The following is a 20,529-nucleotide window of genomic DNA, read 5'->3' on the forward strand; positions in this document are numbered from 1 at the left end:
GGACAATGAATGGCAGCTGTCTCCTCCATTTCACACACCTCAGACTCATAGGACAGAAAGTCTGCTTCTGATGAAATTCTTCAGGATCCCATCACTAGTAATGCTCTAGATTGTGACAGTAATCTCAGGACCAACGCCACCCAAGCTCAGATGCATTCATGAGTCAGAAAGAATACATAAAAAAAATCTGTTACTAGGTAGTTGGCATTTATGCAGAGAAAATCAATTTTCATAATTCATATGTACTGTAAAAAGACCTGGCTTCAGGGAAAGTTTAGAGAAATGGTTCAGTTACTACCATTGGTTTCTAAAGTTCATCACGGGCTAAACACACATTATTTGGTACCTGTGTTACAGATATTGAAGAAAGGTAAACACATGGCCCTATAGTTATGCTTGATTAAAAGACATTCTTTCCTTGGAGAGTCAACCCAGGTTTTGTTGTCCAAATACAAAACCTTAGGGAGGAACATTTGTATAAAAGATACTTTGTATTTTTATAAAGAAAGACAAAAGAAAGTTCTACATTTGACACTGAAAAAGTATATATAGTGAAATTACTTCTCATCCCTGGTTTTAGAATATAAAATAATTACAACTAAAACATGTTTAAAAAATTATATAAAGGTACGATATAGCTCGGTGGCACAGTGCCTGACTGACAAGGGTAAGGTCCTGAGTTCGATTTCAAGTACAAAAAAAAAAAAAAAAAGAAGAAGAGAAAAGAAAATGAAAAATTATATTGTCGTGTCATGAAATCTGTTTGCCAGGTACAAATAAAAGGTAGCTTCACAGAGGCTGATCATTAGAGTACAGTATTTATTAAATTTCATCATTTATGAGCACTTTATAACCAAATTAAGTGACATAAACTTTGACATTTAAAAACAGAATATACTGACTTTTCAACTATTTTACTTACATGCGCTTTTTAATTCTCATGCAATACTCATAATTAGGAAATACTGTACATTGACCCTCTCATATTAGGCTTATTAAGAACCCAATTCAAGGGGTAAAAAAAGTAAACATCAATCCTCTCACCAAAAACTGCTCACACATATATTAGCCACTATTTCTTCTAACTATATATTTATGATACATTCTTCTGTAAAATATATAATTACAGTCACATTACAATAGTTATTAATGAAATAATAACATCATTTCAGGAAAAGATTACAACAAACGGAACCAACAATTGAAGAGAGGAGACCAAAAAGTGTAAAAGTCATTTGAGAACACCACGCATACTTCAGTTATTTTCCACATTCCAGGTGGAAAGAACATGCACAACATTTTCTTAGCCTGTAGTTGTCAACAGTGCATGAAAAAACTGGCTTTCATATCACATACGTTGAGAAAAGACCAATGCCTTGATGGAGAAACAGTTGTGTTCATTATCTTTTAGGTCTGTCTATATCATCTATAGCTGCTAGAAGTTTTTGTCTGGCTTTCTTATTGATATGAGATCCCAGGCAAACATTTACCAAGTTGGTCAACTGCTTCGTTGAATATTCCTGCTCAAAGAAAGAAGATCCAACATTAGTGCACTGAAGACATGCATCTGACCGATGCACCAGAAGAACAGTCAGATACAGTACTCTGGCATGGGGGACAGCTCCCAGTATGACAAAGCAATGAAGAACAGTGGCGGGACACAGAAGGGTTACAGCGAGGACACAAAAGAAAAACTGTTTACTGAGCTAAAAAGTGGGGAATAAGGATATTGTAGTATACACTTGAAATAAGAAGCAGCAGAATCTGCCTTACTCTAGAAAAATAATCTGACGTACCCAGGCTTTTTATCACTTAAAAGGTCATCCTGCATACTTTGTACTATTTCTGCAAATTCTTTACTGATTTCTGTGGTATTTTCATTGGGTTATCAAATATACTGTCATCTCAAAATTTTAAAATGCTACTGACTATAAGTTTTTCTGGCACTCTACATTTTATAAACAACTTTCATTAAAAAGAAATCAACAGAATAAAAACTCTTCTAAGATCCAAAAAATGAATATGGGAACAAGCATGAGAAAGTCACTGTTTTTATATCCTGTTTATCTGTGATAGTATGAACAGCTATTGTGAAAATAAGACATTAGAATAGCCAGTGCTGATTTAATATCACCTTACTCTGAAGTCCTACTATGCTTTTGTTCTTCTGTTTCCTTTGGATCTATCATGTTATATCTTATTGGATATTATTATGTGTGATAGTATAAACAAATATTCTATGGAAAATGAGCTAACATAGTAGCCATTGTTTGTTCTCTGTTATTTGGTTCTGAAAGCCCTATAATGCTTTCATTCTCTTGAATGGTTTTTTATTGTTTTGTTATGTTTGATACTATGGTATATGAAGTTATGCTCAACTATTTCAAAGAAAGAGACATTATGGTAGTTACTGTTAATTATGGGTTGTCTTGTGGTAAAATGCTGTGTTGCTTGCATTGTTCTGATCTAATCTGCTTTGTTATGTCCTCTTTGGTCTTAATCTCTTTAAATAAAATTAAAAAAAACCCCTCATGTTATAACTGATAGACAGTAACTAAAGACTATCTCCACTATTCAAATTCATATGGTTCTTGAATTTCAGACAATGCGCTCCTAGGATGAAAAAAAAAAAATGTGGATTCACGAAAAATTTTTGCATACTGCTTTGGTTCTGGATTTTGAGTAGCAGGCTGTATAACATTTTTACTGAAGGTAACCATTAAAGATAAGATGGAACAAGTTCATCCAAAACCTAGCAAACTGCTCAGTTTGTACATGTGTGCAGAGGGCACCTGCCACTGCCTGGTGGTCAATCTCATTAACCAGTCAGCACTCAGTGAGCAGCCCTCCTACAGACCATTAGCCCTGCCACTGTTGGGAGTTCCTCTAAAATCTCTGCTGCTGATGGGAAACATCACTGAATTTCAGAGTTCACGTAGCATTCTTTCAAAACACTCACCTAAAAAATTTCAAAACACTATATTCAAAGAAAAAAACCCTAATATAGATCTTATTCTTGTATCAAATACTAGATACTTGAGATCTGCGCCTTTGACCATGGCTACTTTGTACTATTTCTGCAAATCCTTCCTCAGTATGAAAGCTGAAGTGGCTATGACTTACTTTGATAAATGAAGCCCAGGAACATTCAGTAGACTATCAACATGCTCTTAGCATTTAGTTCTCGAATATCACTGGAGCTACAAGTGTTGAAGTTTTCTCCATTCTCGCTTACAGATCAAACCAGTAAAATGACATGTACATTTGTACTTTCCTTTCAATCAGCACAAAACTGAACTTACACAAAACTGAGCTAATGTTGATGTTCCAAGTTACAGTTTATTTTCTCCTTTTACAGTATTCAAATCCAAAGGCTGACCCTGATAATACAGAATTACTTAGCTCTTACCTATGATGTTTAGAGTCTAACTAAATGTAAACACTAGAGTCAGTGGTGGTTTAAATACTTCAATTACTTTTATTAAATCCATCTTTTCATACTGCCTATTTGACGAATAACATATAAGTGTGTTAAAGCAAACTGTACCAACCATGCTTAAGTTGTATACACTAAGTTAAACAGTAATAAAAATTCAGCATTCTAAAAAGCCACTAAATAGTATTTTCCTCTATTTATTTGTATAGTCACAAGAGAAAAATAATTAAATCTGTACTACAGACAAAATCTATTGTAGGATGCCATTTAAGCTTTAGCCATATAAATATTATTATCTTCAAATACTACTGATACAGGTCAGTGTGATTAGCATGTTATCATTTCACTGTACAGAAAGATAAGAAGATTTAAGTTCTACATGGGCTATTTCATAAAACATTACACCTTGAGGTAAACCAACTCTAGCATTTTCCTACAACATAGTTGTAGGAAAAACAGTTCATGTTCTAACTTTGGCTAGATGTCTGAATAATTACTGTGGTAGTTTAAAAGGGCTCAAAAGGATTTATTTAGGCAAAGGGCACTAAGTAAACATAATTTGAAAATAGTAAACTGATCCAAGTAATCACTGTTAAAAAGCAAATTTCACTCTTGTAATTATTACATAATATATTACACAAGAACACAAAGGAAAGAAAGAAACGCCCCATGAAGCGTTACCATTCGCACCCTGTGCTCTTTGATCCAGCGTTCCATGTCATTCTCGGTTAGGTAGTAGGCTTTGATATAGGTTTCCACAAATTCCTTATCAGGAATGGGTCTGATATCTGTTAGTTTTTCAAGTTTCATTAAAAACTGTTGAAAATCCAATTGCATCAAGGCACGACCCTCATTGCTGCACTTCTTGACATTGGCATATCTAAGATACAAAATAACGAGACAACATAAATGATAGGAGGATTAGGGTTAGGAAAAGAAACCTTTAGTAAGTGAACCTTTCTCTAAAACCCATTTTGACACACTTATCTAGAAAGAGAGGGTTCAAGAAAAACAGCACCTGGACTCAGAAGGAGTAGACAAACTCATGCCTTGTCATTTTGATTTAAAAAAAAAAGTTATTTTTCTATCTTGCCTTCAGTTTCCTCATTTGTAAAGAAAAGACATCGACTAACTTTTTTGCTGTACAGACTGCACCCAATTAACGTAACTAGCTGTAGGAAAGTTAAAGCAATATTTCACTTAATCTCACTGCCAAGTTACTTATAAAACTAAACTCTAAATACTCCAAAGTAACCCTAGCTTTATAAAATTATTCAATATTGCAACTACTCTATGTAAAGAAAACAAATGAAATAATTCCATGAACACAATACCTATTTTCTATGATAAAACAATCTTATAGACTTATTCTGACACCCACTGAAATACTGTATATTTTAAGGGAGACTAGCAATAAACATCAACTATGTTAACCATAACAGTATAATATTTTATTACTCCTAAGTCATACAGACTGTGGAATATTCAACTTCAGAAAATAAGGTATTTCCCCTAAAGAAATCTGTAAGGAAACCAACTCATATTATTTAAAGTGACCAAGCATTTTTTAAAATAATCTAACACATATTACTCACTTTTCTACTTTATTAAACAAATTTACTGAAAATACTTTTCGGTCACGATTGTTGACACAGCCGTTTTCTTATAGCATTGTTGGCTTCAACATGGAATGCCAAGACAGTTGTCAGTTCATTACCAGCAACCTTCCCACTTTCTAATACGTTCTTTTCATAACAAATGAGAACTAAAGAGAAATCAGATAATGATAGTGTGAAAATTCAGCTGATGTGCAATTCTAGATCACTGTGTGTAGTTTGGGGACTAGCTAACTTTCAGGGATGTTTTAAGTTAGTTCTGTTTTAGATGTTGTGAGCAGAGTAAGCAGAGTCTCTTGACTAAGAAGAAGAGTTACTACTGACAGATCTGGACGCTCTCAGCAGAGCAAAGATTTTACCCAGTTCACAGCCACATGAGGAGAATGGTTAGCAGTGACACATGGGTTATGAGGACTGACTTTGCTATCAGAAAATCAGGAGTTCATGTGGCTTCTCTGACTATAAAAACTATGAACTTGGACGAGTTACCTTAACCTTCTTAAGCCTTGATTTTCTGAGTGCAGGATTCTACACTGATAAAGCAGAGATAATACCTATCAAACAGACTTAAGGTGGGATTTAATGATACAAAATCCTTGATTGATGATATAATGTTTAGTTCTGTAAACGATACACAGGGCTCAACAGATGTGAGGAATAAGGCTCATCATAAAAATTTTAGTATAATAGTATTATTAGTTTATTTTCAGATAATCAGTAGTAGATTTTGCATTCCACACTCATTCTAGCTATACATCACCAAAAGAAAATAAAGCAAGACAAGACACTGTGGGCTTTATGGTTCATTCTAATAATCAGTTTTCAAACTTGATAATCTTTATGCTCACCATCCATTAGTGATAGCATATATTATATTTTATCATTTAAGAAGCAAATAATGCTTTCATGAAAAACTTACCCTTCCACAATAGTTCTATTAGCCAATCGTATGCAGTGTTCCCAAAGTATATTAGATACAGGCAAGGGTATCCGAACTCTCTTAGAAACTTCATTTAGCCTCCTGTTAAACTGCTCAAATTCCTAAGATGACAAGAATTAGGGCATGCATGAGTATTATTATAATGCCACAGTACTTTTCCATAAAAATAGTAAAAAAAAATAATAAAATAGCAAAAAAAAAAGAAAAAAGGGTGAGAAGAAAAGAAGGAAGGAGAGAGAGAGAGGGAAAGAGGAATAGAAAAAAAGAAAGGCAAAAAATTTAGAACGATCTAGAATCAAATGAAACAAAGAGTGATCAATGCCAAATATAATTTGAACTTAGGGTGATGGTTCTTTTTTTAAACAATAAATGGATTATGTTACAAAATAAAGTACACTACCTTTCATTTCAAAAGAAACATGTTATTAACCAGTTAAGCAATGTCCAAATGTTTCTACATCTCAAATTTTCTATGTGCTGATCACTATGGACTAAGAGAGTTAAGTTTAGTTTAAAAAAAGATATCTTTCAAAAATCCAGTTTTAAAAAAAAATATTTCAACTTCCGGAGAACATGGCAAATAGATAACAGCAGCTATGGAGGCTCTCTGAGATAGCCAGCTCAGATTCTAGGATTGGTGTGGATGGGGGAGTCCTAAGCAGGGGGAGATATACCCTGCCAACCCAGGAATGAACTAAGCTGAGAGAAACCAACTGGAAATGCAATCCTGGTGCTATGACTGGAACAGCTAAAGTCTCAGTGCCAAAGCTGGAACCCATGCCTCTGAAAACCGTGGCTTGAATTTTCTGCCGCTGCTGCTGAATCTGAATCGGCACAGCAGGAATAGAGACGCAAAAGCTCTGAGAGCGGGAATTGGTGAACCAAATTGAGAGCAGAGCTGGTGGGGAGCCCTGCATTGACCTGCAGCGAGTGAGAGGAACGGAGACTGTTACATACACTAGGAGACTCCAACAGAGGACATTCTGGGACCGGGCAGACTAGCAGGAACAGGACGCTGCAGTGACTTCAGTCACATATTCCTCTCTTAAGTGGAACTGGTGGGGAGCACTTGACATGGGTGACGCCTTAGACTAAGACCCAGTAGGCTAGCCCAAACCAGGTCCCTGCACCTGGCAATGCACCCTCATGCAGTGAAGCCTTCAGCAGGTTGATTGACCTGGAGGGGCGGACCCACCATAGGTTTCCCAGGTCCATGTCTCCCTAGTACACAGCAGTGGGCGGGAACACCTAGCCAGCATGATTCAAACAAACTGTAACCGACAAAGAAATAAACTGGGCCTCCTATATATGAGTGTATGGAAAGAACAAAAAGTATGGGAAGAGGGAGCAACAAGAAAGGGTCCTCAGTCCCCAATCCTGAGAACACTGATCCAGCAAAGGTAAATGCAAAGAAGAATGAGGACAGAAAACATGCAGTATCAGGCAGGGCACCAACAGACATAACGTAGTATCTCCAGAACATCATAGACAAGTTCAAAAGTGAAGCATTTAACGAAGTAAAGCAAGATATAAGTAGAATAGTTAAAGAAATGCTAAACACTTCCCAAGAAAAAACAGATGGTTGGAATGGAAGAACAGAAAAAAAGGGGAGAATTGTTTGATAAAGAAAATAGAGAAAACATAGAATACATGAAGCAGGTTCAAAGAGATTACCAAGAAACTAAAAACTCTACTGAAAGCTGGCATAACAGCTTGAAAGAAACTAAGGATAGATTATCTGAACTGGAGGGACAGATTTGTAATGTAGGAGCAAGAAAGGAAAAACTTCTTAAAAATAACAGTGAAACAAGCAGTAACAATACAAAGCATATTAGATGATAAAAGGATCTATAACCTAAGAATTAAGAATGTAAAAGAAGAAGCAGGGGTACAAACAAATGAACTGCAAAGGCTATTCACAGAAATAATAAAGGAGAACTTCCCTAATATGGGAAAAGGTAAAAATACTTAGATCTACGAGGCATACAGGACCCCAGCCACCTACAACCCAAACAGAACTATACCCAGGCATATAATAATCAAAATTCCAGAAATACAATATAAGAACAAAATACTAAAAGCCATCAGAGACAATAAACAGGTCACTTACAAGGGAACACTCATCAGAATTACAGCAGACTTCTCGGCACAAACCATCAAAAGAGCATGGGTGAAATAATTCAAGCTTTGAAAGACAATAACTTCCAGCTAAGATTGATATATCCTGCACAACTGTCCCTAGAAATTGATGGAAAAACAAGGTGCTTCCAGGATAAAGAGGAGCTAGGGGAATTTGCAACCACCAATTCAACTCTACAGAGAATACTGCAGGACATTCTAAAAGAGAAAAACCAAGATTCCAGAAACAGTGGCAGAGAGGCCACAATGAATGGAGCAGCAAGTGAAATGAAGACATACTGACAACTAATGACAGAAAAAGAGCTCAACAGAAATGAGGCAGAGAAGGTTGGATGGTAGGAACAGCTATTTTGGAGAAAACAAGACATCATAATAGCTAGTGTTGATTTAATATCATCTTGTTTTGAAGCTTTTGTTCTTCTGTCTCCATCAGTCTTAACATGTTGTATCTTATTGGATTTTATTCTATGTGATAATATAAACAAAAACTTTTATAGACAAGGAGATAATACAGAAACCATTGTTCATTTTCTGTTTTTTGGTTCTAAATACCCTCTAATACTGTCATTCTCTTGAATGGTTTTACACTAACTTGATAGGTTTGATGCTACAGTATACGAAGTTATACTCAAAGATTTCAAGGAAAGAGACACTATGATAACTACTTTTATGTCAGGATATCTTGTGGTGAAACACTATTTTGTTTGAATGGTTATGTTCTGACCTGTGCTGTTTTGTTGTTATGTCCTCTTTTATCTCAAGCTCCTTTTTTTATTATTTATTTTTTTTATTTTTAACTTTTTAACTAAGGGAAAAAATAAAACATAGCAGGATATATTATAGTAACCCACTTTGATTTCCTTTTAACTTGATTTGAAACCCTGTATTGCTCTCACCTTCTTGTTTTGACTGATTTTCCTCTATTATGTCTTGCTTGATAGTACCAAGTTTGAGAGTATAGGCAACAACTGTGAAGACAATAAGATTCACTATGATGCCCATTCCGGTTTGACTATTATCTTCTATTGAAGTCCTGTAATGTCTCCTATGTTTTGGTTTTATTGGTTTTGTTTTTTACTGTTTTGTTCAATTTTATTATAACTGATGATATAGGCAATTCTTTTTAAGATACAAAGAGGCATTATGGTAACCATTGTTATCATCTTGTGTTCTGTTTTTACATTATGTACTACGTCCATCCTTTTGATTTGACTGACTCTTATTTTGTTATGTCACATTTTGTTTTATTTTCTTCAAAAAAACAGTAATAAGAACTAAGAACTGTGGGAGTAATAAAACCCAAAATGTGTAACTGTCATTTTAAAAAAGAGAGGAAAAGAAATTGCTCTAAAGGATATAACTGCATGTATAGGTAAGTATATAAGATAGATAACCATATTACTGAGTTTTGTTGGATCATTGAACAGAAAACTATTTGCAGTCTCACTGCTTGAATGTCCACTTTATATGCTTTAATTTTGTAACTTGAACAACTATTTCTAAGATGACAATACGTAATCTATTAACTAGTGATTTCCTACTGTTTATTTTTTTGAAATTCTGTATAACTTGTAACCTTTTTTTTTTCTTTTTCTCCTTAAATAAAATTTAAAAAAAATATTGCAATAAGCTTTCAATTCAAAGTTAACTATTTATAATTTGTGGCTATTCTTGTTAGAGAGAAATCTGATAAATTATTTGTTGCTAAACATTCTTGGAAAATAATTTGTTGCTAAACATTCTTGGTACATACCGAATGATTTAAAAGTCATGTCATATCTGCATATTTTTAATACAAAGTAAAAGCAATGTTTTCTAATATGTACAGAAAAACTAAACTTTATTGTGCTAAGTTTTTAAATGATTATACTAAATATTGAAAAATTAACTAATTTAGACAACCTAAGCAATTATGTAAAAGCAGAAGATAGTGTATTTTTCAATCAATGATATCATCCAAATATGCTCATTTACAAACAAATTCCACTGACATTTCCTTGACAGTATATAATAAATAAACTTATAGTGGTATAAAATGATGTTTTGATTTGGTTTCCTGAAAAGAGAGACAACATAATATTTAACAAGCTGGCGTGGACATATGTTCAAATAGAAAATAAGACACAGGAAAAAAAATTAGCTGGTCTCTCATGCCCAGTCAAGCTAGCACACCATGATAATTGTGTTATCCTGTGGTCTTTTGCTACTTCTGAAATCACAATTTCTTTTGCTGACTTATTTTTATCACTTTTGCTTTACTTTTAGGGAACTGAATCATCAAATACTAAGTTATCCTTGAAAATCAAAATTAAATAAATTGTTCCTCACTGGTTGTCTCATTTCTTGGGACGTAGCAGAGCAGTAGCATTTGCTATGGCATTTATTTATGCATTTGTTATAGTAAACTGCTTTGGATTTCAAGAGTCATAGTTGAATGGTTTTCATTAGTATTTTAAAGACAAAGCTATACGCTTACCATACAAAATGACATTCTCACTGCTAAATTCGATATTCAACAAGGCTGATTGCAACACGAATAATAAAATCATTTCATTTTACATATTTTTTGGTGCAATAAAAGAAGGCTGCTTCTACTTCATTTAAACTTAGATAATTAATAGTAAAAAACAGAAGTTATTACACATCATTAACCTTTAGGGTTAAAGAAAGGCTTAAGCTAAATACTGGGTTCAGGTTGATAAGCAGAGTAACACTGGCATTAGTTCTCCCTTATAAAAATCATTTTTCTTGGAATTAAAAATAACTGGAGCAGGTAGCCGTCTTCTCTATGTACACTGCTGTGTACAGAGTTCCTTCTTAAGTCCCTGTGAGTACTGCAGTTGGCATCTGCCATGGGCTGAATACTATGGTGCCCCTCCCCCATTCACAAGCTGCGCTCCTGACCCCGGCTGAAAGTACAGGAGAGGAGCCATTTGAAAGGTAATTACATCATAAGAGCAGAGTCCTCAAAAACTAGATCAGTGCTTTTATTTTAGACTCAGAGAGCTACTGTGTCCCTTTCCTTGTGCGAGGACACGAGACGGAGGCAACTATGAGAAACTGGACTCTCACCAGACAACAAATTGATCTGAGCTTTGATCTGGAACTGTCTAGTTTCCAGAGTTGTAAGAAATAACAATTTGCTGTGTATAAATTAACCAATCTATTGTATTTTGTTACAGCAGCTTGACTGGATTGAGATAGCATGTAATAAAAAAATAAGAATCAGTTTTTCACAAACTAAATTGTTACTAGAAGTGGGGTGGCATTATTTGTAAGTTAAATGGCTCGCTTATATTGTAAATTAAAATCTGCAATACAAAGTCTCTTAGGTGCTCTGGAAACCAAAGTTTTCCTTCAGTTATCTCGACTAAAGCTAATGATGTAAGATAGCCAATAAAGAGTACCCTCATCAAGTGCTCCCTCGGTCACCATGGGAACTCCTAGGCTTTGCTTACCAAGTCCCTTGAGTCTGGGGACAGCCTCACCATGCCTCAGAAGGGTGCCTTAAATCGCCGTTAGTGGGGACAACAGACGGACTACACTGCTGTTTCACCTATGACTTCATCAGTTCTCAGGTAACCCAGGTTACTATGCATTTATCACCCTGAGCTAAGAAATTTAGAATGATTGTATAATTGAGACAAAAGTTAGGACCTTAAGAGAGGCCAATTTCTTTTCATTGACAAAAATGAAAAACAATTTTTCTGAAAGATGCTTGCATCTTCTCCTATGTTCTTTCCTCACTTCATATATCCAGATCTCATTTCCTTACTCCCCTTAGGCTACCTTTCTACTCCTTTTATCTGAGTCCCTCTGTGACCAGTGCCAATAAAAGGTATCTCCCTTTCACCCAAATCCTGTCATTCCTCATCTCTCTTTAGCTGGTTTATTTTTTTCACAGCATTATGCATCACCTGAAATCATATCTCCATTTATCCGTTTATTCCTATCTTTCCACTGGCATATAAATTCCTAGAGGCAGGTAGGTGCTTTAATTCACAATTACATTGCCAGCACCTCTGCCACTGTATAACAATGCCAGATGAGCTATAAATATCTACTTATGCATAGGGAAAAAATAAAGTACAGTTCTTTGCAGGAAACTTACAAAGGCAGGGTCACTGAATGCAAGAACCATTTGCATGACACACTGCAAAAATAATGTGTCTCCTAGAAAAACAACCGAGAATGATTAAGGGCATACTTTCTTGCTAATGAATATGCAAACTAACCTACAGAAATAACTTCTAATTAAATAGATGTATCTTCTTAACATTAGAATCATGGCTATTGGTATTATATAGTATGAAAGTCCGCCATGACATGCAATAATCAAACACTAACTCAACATGAGAAATCTACGAGCCAAAACAAAATACCTTTGAATTATTCTTCAATCTAAATAAGAACACAAAACTCAGAAAGTAAGCCTAGGCTAATTCAGAGGCTTAAATACCACAATGGAAATGAGGCAGTAATTATAATCTCACTACATTTAGAGTCACTGCTATAAAAGAACATTTTTTGTAAAATTATCTTTAGTAAAGATGTCCTAGAGTACTTGCCTTTAACAATGCATCTACATATATGTTGTGCTGTGACATAATCTCCTTTACATCCCATTTCACGTTAGCCATTAGGAGCAGCATCTGTTCATAATCAATGGCTTTACCAGCTACAATCCAGTAAATCGGTTTCCGTAGTTCACTAGCAGTTGAAACTGTCTGAAATAAATTTCACAGAAATAAAAATAATCACTTTCCAAAAAGTATCAAATTTGTTAAGAATACTTCCTTGTTCTTATCATATCTGAAAATAAGAAAAACACTTGGAGACTGAAATTATGAAAAAATTTTAATGTGAAGCCAAAGGCCTTATTCAAAACACAATTTTGAAACATTCAATAAACTCAAGGTCATTTACATCAAAATTTAGAAAAGCTCAAGATTTTCATGAAGACTAGCAATTAATGCTCAAATTCTACTTCTCTGTGTATCCACGCCCTGATTTACCTCAGAAATCCAAGGTCTGCCATCTACAGTATGTATCAGCTTCAAATTGGTCCCTACACTTGCCGTGAAGTTCCACTCTTCAGCCTGTCCCCAAAGAACTCCTTTAAAAACACACATGTGGCAATGCTGCTCAACTATCCCAAACTTTTCCGGCATTGCCCTGTGTGTTCCGGACAAAGCTCAACTTTTGGGTGACAGCACTGGGTAAGCTGGGCTCCTACTGATCACCACAACCATCTTTCTCATCATCAGCCCTCTGAAGTTGAGTTTTCCCCAGGTGCTAATGCACACCAGCCTCTCCTTCACCTTCGGCTACTGACACACACCACTGCCTTAGTTCAGGTAGTGTCTTGCTACCTAGCTGGTACAGGGTAGACAACAGTTCTTCCAGACAGCCTTACTAGACAGCCTTCTCCCTGCCACAGTTCTCCCCTCCTCCAGTAGGGGTTAAATGTGCTGTCACTGTTCTTTCTCCTCATCATAGCTCTCACTATACCTTTCTATAGACATGGTCTTAACTGACTCACTAAACTAAAGGTTACATGAGGTAGTAGATGAAATTCTACCCACCTCTCCTAGGGTTTGGAGACTCAAGTTTAGTAGAAAAATAAAACAAAAACTTAAATAATTGGTGACAGTCCCATCTTACTCCCCTTTGAAATAACATAATACAAGAGCAACTCTGACCTGAGAATAGAACTGCTGCAGAAAAGGCTTCTTGACTGCGGGCATCACAGCATCCAGATGTGGCTGAAGAAACTCAAACTGTTCAGCCAAGAACACCCTAAAGGAAGAAAATAATCATCCAGTAAACAAATTATAGGATATGGAGCCAATTAGGTTTTTATATAATTAATCTTTTAAGATCTCTAAGCAAAACGATAAAAATTAAAATTATTTTCCAAGTTAGGATAGTTTGACCTTGACACATTGATTGGTAGTCTATACAACAATTAATGAATGGAAGTTGCTGTAAAAGAAGAGTGACTTCAAAGGAGATAATTAGGTCACCACAATGTATAGAATTTCATTCTTTTACAGGTAAGATACAAGCACAGATATCATAAAAGATTGAAAACAGAATATACTAGTTTTGAAGGATGTTTTAAAGATCCCTTCCCATCATATACAACAACTTTTGAGTTCCGATTCAACATGTAAACCTTTGGGAAGTTAACCAAACATTCATAACATTCAGAAAAATGTGCTCGCCCATGTACCCATGCACAGGGGTGAACTCCAGGGCAGGCAGCTACCTGCTTGGTGAATGAACTTGGACCACAACCTGCAGATAAACTGGGATCCAGTGCTGCTCATCTCTTTTTTTTCTTATGTATGCCAAAATTTTTAAATTATATTGGCCATTTTATGGAAGAAGTTACATACTTTAAGTGAATTAACAAATTTGGGGATTTGTAGAGGATGAGTTACACTTAACACTAACTACAGTTTCTCTAGAATCTTCAGTCATTAAAAGGGGAAATGTAAAGTACAATATGAGACTGCTTAAAGTTTTAACTATAGGAAGGATCATGTTACTAAAGATCAAAACTTAGATTTGCTTCATTTATCTAACTGAAAGCTAACTGCAATTTTAAAAATCAATTGGTAATCCATGTTAGCATATACTTCTCAGAAATACATGACAGAGGAGGTAATTGTAGAAGTCTAATTATACAATGCTTGCCTATAGAACCTTTCATAAATAGTTAAGGGCAAAGCAACTGTTTCTAATAACTTACAAGGATTCAGTGGCTATCACTCTTTCTGCCAACCCATACAAAGTATCCCCGGATGTCAAAACCACCAGATGGCTAAGGTGAGGGCTGGGGACCTTTTCCTTTCTTTCTTCTGCTGCTGTGAGTGTGGCAGGAGGATCAGCTGAAACTTCCTGAAAACACAATATACAAGTATAACATCAATAGACCATAGTAATGACAGTAATAAATAGTAAACACCGTCATAATAGTAGCAATAAAAGTTTTGGTAAAACTAGAACTATTATTAAAATAATCGTAGGCATACATCAATTGCATTCAGTTTCAGGTTTTTCCCCCTGATTTTATATTTTGTAACTATTTGAACTTTCCTTTTTATACTAAGTGGAAATACCTCTAAATATCATATACCATCACATGTGACATCAGTGCAAGACTTAACATTGGACAACACAAGAAATTTTTATGAATTAACAGATAATTCTCAGAGACAACAGTGAGATCCTTCAAGAACTTGCCAATGAGGGAAATGAGACTGCCTCTTGAGAACTAGACTGCTAAAATTGTAAAGTATGGGGCAGGGGACTTAGCTCAGCGGCATAAGCACCTGCCTTCCAAGTGCGCAGTAGTGAGTTCAATTCCCAGTACCAAAAACAAAAAAAAAAGCCTGTAAAGTATGGTTTGATCAACCATTTCACACTTAAATCTTAAGGTAATTCTGATATAATCTCAAGAAGGCAGAACTACAACGTAGTTATAAAATGAAACAGAAACAACTGCCCTGTATATGACTGGAGACATTTTTGATGAGAAGGAAGACGGTCAGTGTGAATAGAAGTTATAACTCACTAGCAATCTTCTCATCACTATCTTCCCAGATATTCTGATGCCAGGCAAGGAGTTTCCAGGATATGAGTCATGCACGTTCTTAGAATTCACAGAAACATACCCTCATGCTGGGCCAGGTGGGAGTGTCTCAAGATCTTAGACAAAGAGGTGCTGGACTGGCTACCTGCAGTAGCCAACAAAGAACTAGAAGAATGTCAACCCAAGTTCCAATCACTCCACATATTTTAGTAGGGATACATTCAGATGAACAGTTTCCTTTTGAGCAGCAAACATGAAAGAATGTTGTTTATGAGGACTGCCATCACATCACTTACCTAAACAGTTGCTACATTCAATGCAGAGTAAAAAGAAAATTCCATGGAAACCTGGTTCTAACTAGATGTTTCCTAATAACACAAAAGGCATTATAATCTCAAAGTAACTTTACTATGGAAAACTTTTCTAGTCATATTTATTTTTACTAACAGCTTGGATTAAAGATGGAAATTATAATCTTAGTTGAAATACAATACTTTTTGCAGTGTGACATGGCAATAAACTCCATGCATTACATTTTGAGAAAAAAATCCAGAAGAGAGGTTTACAAGAAGAAAAAATTCAAAGAATAAATAAAATAATTCATAGCAGTTGAGCTATATATGGTCTACTACTCAATCTTTTAGGAAAGTTTTAAGATTTTGATTGAATTATGGAATGGTAAAGGTAGAAGAGATGTTAGACATTATCTAATACAACCCTTTGTGTTTATAGACTACTTTCAAAATGGAAAACATTAAAGGGTTATCTCTATTATGGATTTTCAAAGAACATATGAATGAACAGATAGCACAATTACACATTTAAATGCAAATATAAGTGCTTTAAATGACTCTCAAAGGAAATCACATAAAAATCAGATGTAAATAAACCTAAAAGTATGCAAAAATGCCAGTCTATGTTGAAGCAATTCTATAATCACAAGTCTCCAACATTTTTTCAGATGAATAAGAATCACCAAACACATGAGACTCTGCAAGTACACTTTATTTTTACAAGTTTAGCAAAATAGAAATACAAATGACAAAATCTTTCAAAATAAAAATGGCTTTATTCCTCAATTATTCTTTTCATTTCTGATCTGCTAAATATACTGATTCTCTCCAGTTTTCATTACTTCACCAATATTTAAAAGTTGTTTTTGAACTAACTTCATTTTCTAGGGAGAATCAGAACCAGAGACCTGTACAAGTTAAGCAATGCTGCCTCTCCATTACATATTTCCCTGTACTAAAAGGAAATAACTATATCCAAAAAAAAAAAAAAAAAGAAAGAAAGTTCACAAACTTAAAAACTGTGTGTTACCCACTGGCTGCCCATGCTGCTATTTAATTCTGATGGTTATTTAATGTCTATTCGAGTGAGACACCTTGAAATCACTCATGACTCTCTCTTTTCCTCATTCCCACACCCGAAACGCTGCCTACATAGATATTTTTCTTATTTGTTCCTTCCTGGTATCACTACTTAACCCTGAGACCTGGTCCTTTAGCAATCTGCAGTGGACATTCTAATTAAATAATATTTATACAATGGATAGTAATGAATAAATTAATAAAACAATGCCTAAATAGTTTTTATTACTTCATACAACTGCTTTTGTTATATCCCATAGGTACACACACACACACACACACAAAAAAAAAAAAAAAAAAAAAAAACCCAAAACTGGAGGCGTCACATAACCTTACTTCAAAATAAACCATGTACTATAGCAACCAAACAGCACAGTACTGGCAAAAGAATAGACAATTAGGTAAGTGGAATGGAATAGAGAACACTGATATAATTCCACATACAGAACTAATTTTAGACAGGTCAAAAACACACAATGGAAAAAGTGAGTGTCTTCAATTAATGAACACAATGATGACAGTGATAATAATAATCTATACCTTACATCCTTTCCTCTTAGGCTCTTTCAAACCACTCCAATCCACCATCTGTCTGTTGCACTCCAGGGAAATAGTTATGGAGGTCCCTGATGACCTCCATATAGACAAATCCAATAGTAAACCCTAAATATTCATCCTGTGGGACCCTACACAGCTGATCTTGGAAAACTTTCTGTTTATAGATCCAATAACTTCACATTCTGCTTAGTCTTTCTTTCTGTTGGTCCCTTGTCTTTCTCTTTGAACTTTAAACTCTGGTACCCTCAAGTTAAGTCCACAGACTTCTCTATATTTACATTCTATTCCCCAGATATTTCATCTAGTCCAGTTTTAAGCCTCTTGTGTGTTAATAAATGCAAAACTTCTAAATCTGGCTCCAACTTCTCCCTTACCTTCACCGCACTTAGTATCCAACAATGAACTCTGAAGTCCTCTTAAAATGGGTCCATCCCAAAGGCCTTACCGATCTCCATCAATGCTTCTCCCATTCTCTCTCAATAAGGTAACTGTCATCCTTGACTTCTTTCAGTCCTACATACCCTATTTCCAGTCCCTTGACAAAACTTCAAAAGATTCAGAATTGTACCACATCTTGCAACATTTTATTCACTGACGCGTCAATGCAAGCTATCTCATGTTTCTCCTACACTGCTACCAACAGTAGCCAAAATAAATTTTTCTAAAATAATTATGCAGATTATATCAACTCTTTAACAGGAAGCTCTCCAATAGGTACCTGCCTATTGGAAAAATAATGCAGTATGACACTACACGATATAAGCCCTGGCAATCTCTCTGCCTTCATCTAATTACCTCCTTCCAATTGCATTACCTATTATCTGTTACTATGATAGGAAAGCATGCTCCTTTCTCAAGCTCTGTGCATTTCCTATTTTCTCAACCTAATACACTTTGTGCCCAGGTATGGTCTCCTTAAAGTAAAATAAGCCCCACATGGGTAGGGAGTTTTCCTGGTTTCTCTCATCACAAAACTATGTCTTTAACTCCTAGAATAGTGTCTGCCACCATACAGAAAGTCTTCCATTGACAGGGACTGAATAAATGCTTGTTAACCTAATAAATTCTTATCCAGGTGGCTCACTTCCCCATGTGCTTCAGGGATCTGCCTTGACGTTACCTACTCTTAGGCTTTGCCCTAATTATCCACATAAAACTGCACTTTCTCTCTTTCTTTTCTATGCTTCGCACCTACTTCTCAACACAAGTTGACATTAGATTTTCTTTTATTCCTTATCTGCCTCCTTCACTAGAGGGACCATCATTCTAGCAAAAGGAAATTAAGCACACACAGTACTCATGGCTGAACAAACTGATAATAAACATTCCTCTATCCTGTACTTTATATTGTACCTCCATCACTTGGCTCCTTCCCTTCTCTCTGTTGCTGGAACCTTTTAAATTACTTGGTATTTTTTTGTTAGTTCAGAATTGTAAATAGCTATGTCAGAACAAATCAAAGAATGGTGAAGAGAGTTAAAATCTTAAAACATGAAAAACCAATTAAAAAAATTAGAGGAAGACAAAACTCACTTGGGAAAGATAACTACGCTAGCCGAAATGGTTCCAAAGGAGGAGGCATTGCAATAACAAAATATTTTAGAGACAACTTTTGCCACATCGTAACAAACACCTTCCACCAGGCAGACTATAAGGCAGCATGGATGCTTATGAGCTCTACAAAACTGAAGAGATTGAAGCAGCAGCTGACACTTACTAGACATGGATGAAGGCTGTGGAGAAATGAGCTTTCTTCTACAACTTTGGTTAAAATCTGTAGTATTACACTCCAATAGTATGACAAAATTTCCTTCTAACAAATGTTTCTCATTTTAAAAATATTTTATAATTAAATTAAATCTGGCATGAGTTTCTTGACAATACTCAAACTCAAAATATCTCAAAGATCATCAAGACTACACACAGTAAGTTACTTTTAATTTCATTCTTTTATGATTACATACCACAATGCATACAACATTATTTATAGAACTGAAAGTTTCTCTGAATTGATGTGTAATGTGTAATGAGTTTGGGAAAAAGTAAGCAAGTAGGTGGTGCTGGAAGGTAATGGTAGATCACAAAAGGGTATCGGTTATCTAAGAGAAATGCAGTTCCCCTCCTGGTGACAGGAGGAACCAGAAGCACTTACCCAACTACCTTCTTAGTTCCTTTAACACAAGGCATTGAGTTCCCCTTTACTTAATAGGGCTTTCACAAGAAATATTCAGAGATTGACAGACTTGCTGCCCTAAATTGAAAGGTTTTCATTAAAATGCTTTCTTTTGTTCCCAGTGAACACCGGCATTTGAGGCATAAAAATTATGGCAATCATTGGCTTGAATCTAACAGTTTGTGTTTACATTTAGGGAAATAAATGCTCTAAAATAAAGAGTGTAGGGAGCGGCTTTGAATAGCTGCTGCTGCCCTGCCCCTCCTGCCTGAGGGCATTTTGTGTGTCAGCCTACATTTCCCATGATCCTCATGTCCACCTACATTACCCACAATCCCCTCCTGCTTACGTCATATATCCGGATGTGATGGTGACCTATCAGATAACACTCTGTGCCCTCTTCCTGCCTATGGCCCGCCCCTACCCTATGTAAGTTGTAGCCATTTTGAAAATAAACGAGACTCGATTGGAATCTCATCCTGTCTCCATCTCTCTTTTCTCTTGCCCTGCCCCCATCCCCGATCCCCTCTCCAGGTTGAGACCCATAGATTGGTCCGCAGGCCGGATCAAGTGGCGCCCAACGTGCGGCGGATCAAGTGGCGACCACGAAGGGACCTCACCTGGCACGAGGGATAACGACGCGGGACCGTTCACAGGAGTAAAGCGCTGGCCAGCGTGACTGATTCAAGGACTT

General features: G+C 35.7%; 1 protein-coding gene across 5 annotated transcripts in view; it reads right to left on the reverse strand.

The window, feature by feature from the left end:
* Positions 1-799: 799 nt before the first annotated feature.
* The window catches only part of Vps50 (VPS50 subunit of EARP/GARPII complex), a 106,465-nt gene continuing 86,735 nt past the window's right edge, over positions 800-20,529 (reverse strand). For 2 of the 5 annotated variants that reach the window (XM_063242698.1, XM_063242696.1), the window contains exons 23-28: positions 14,889-15,037; positions 13,834-13,930; positions 12,700-12,858; positions 5,972-6,093; positions 4,127-4,316; positions 800-1,520 (exon numbers count right to left, since the gene is read on the reverse strand). In XM_063242698.1, coding sequence (XP_063098768.1) covers positions 1,401-1,520; positions 4,127-4,316; positions 5,972-6,093; positions 12,700-12,858; positions 13,834-13,930; positions 14,889-15,037 — 837 coding nt within the window. In that variant the 3' untranslated portion in view covers positions 800-1,400. Of the gene's footprint in view, positions 1,521-4,117; positions 4,317-5,031; positions 5,202-5,971; positions 6,094-12,699; positions 12,859-13,833; positions 13,931-14,888; positions 15,038-20,529 lie in introns of those variants that run through there. The other 3 variants (XM_063242697.1, XM_063242691.1, XR_010045361.1) reach the window with 2 other exon arrangements.

This window comes from Cavia porcellus, unplaced genomic scaffold, assembly GCF_034190915.1.
Source record: "Cavia porcellus strain 051 isolate PalLab524CR breed Dunkin Hartley unplaced genomic scaffold, mCavPor4.1 scaffold_2, whole genome shotgun sequence".
Classification (NCBI taxonomy): Eukaryota; Metazoa; Chordata; class Mammalia; order Rodentia; family Caviidae; genus Cavia; species Cavia porcellus.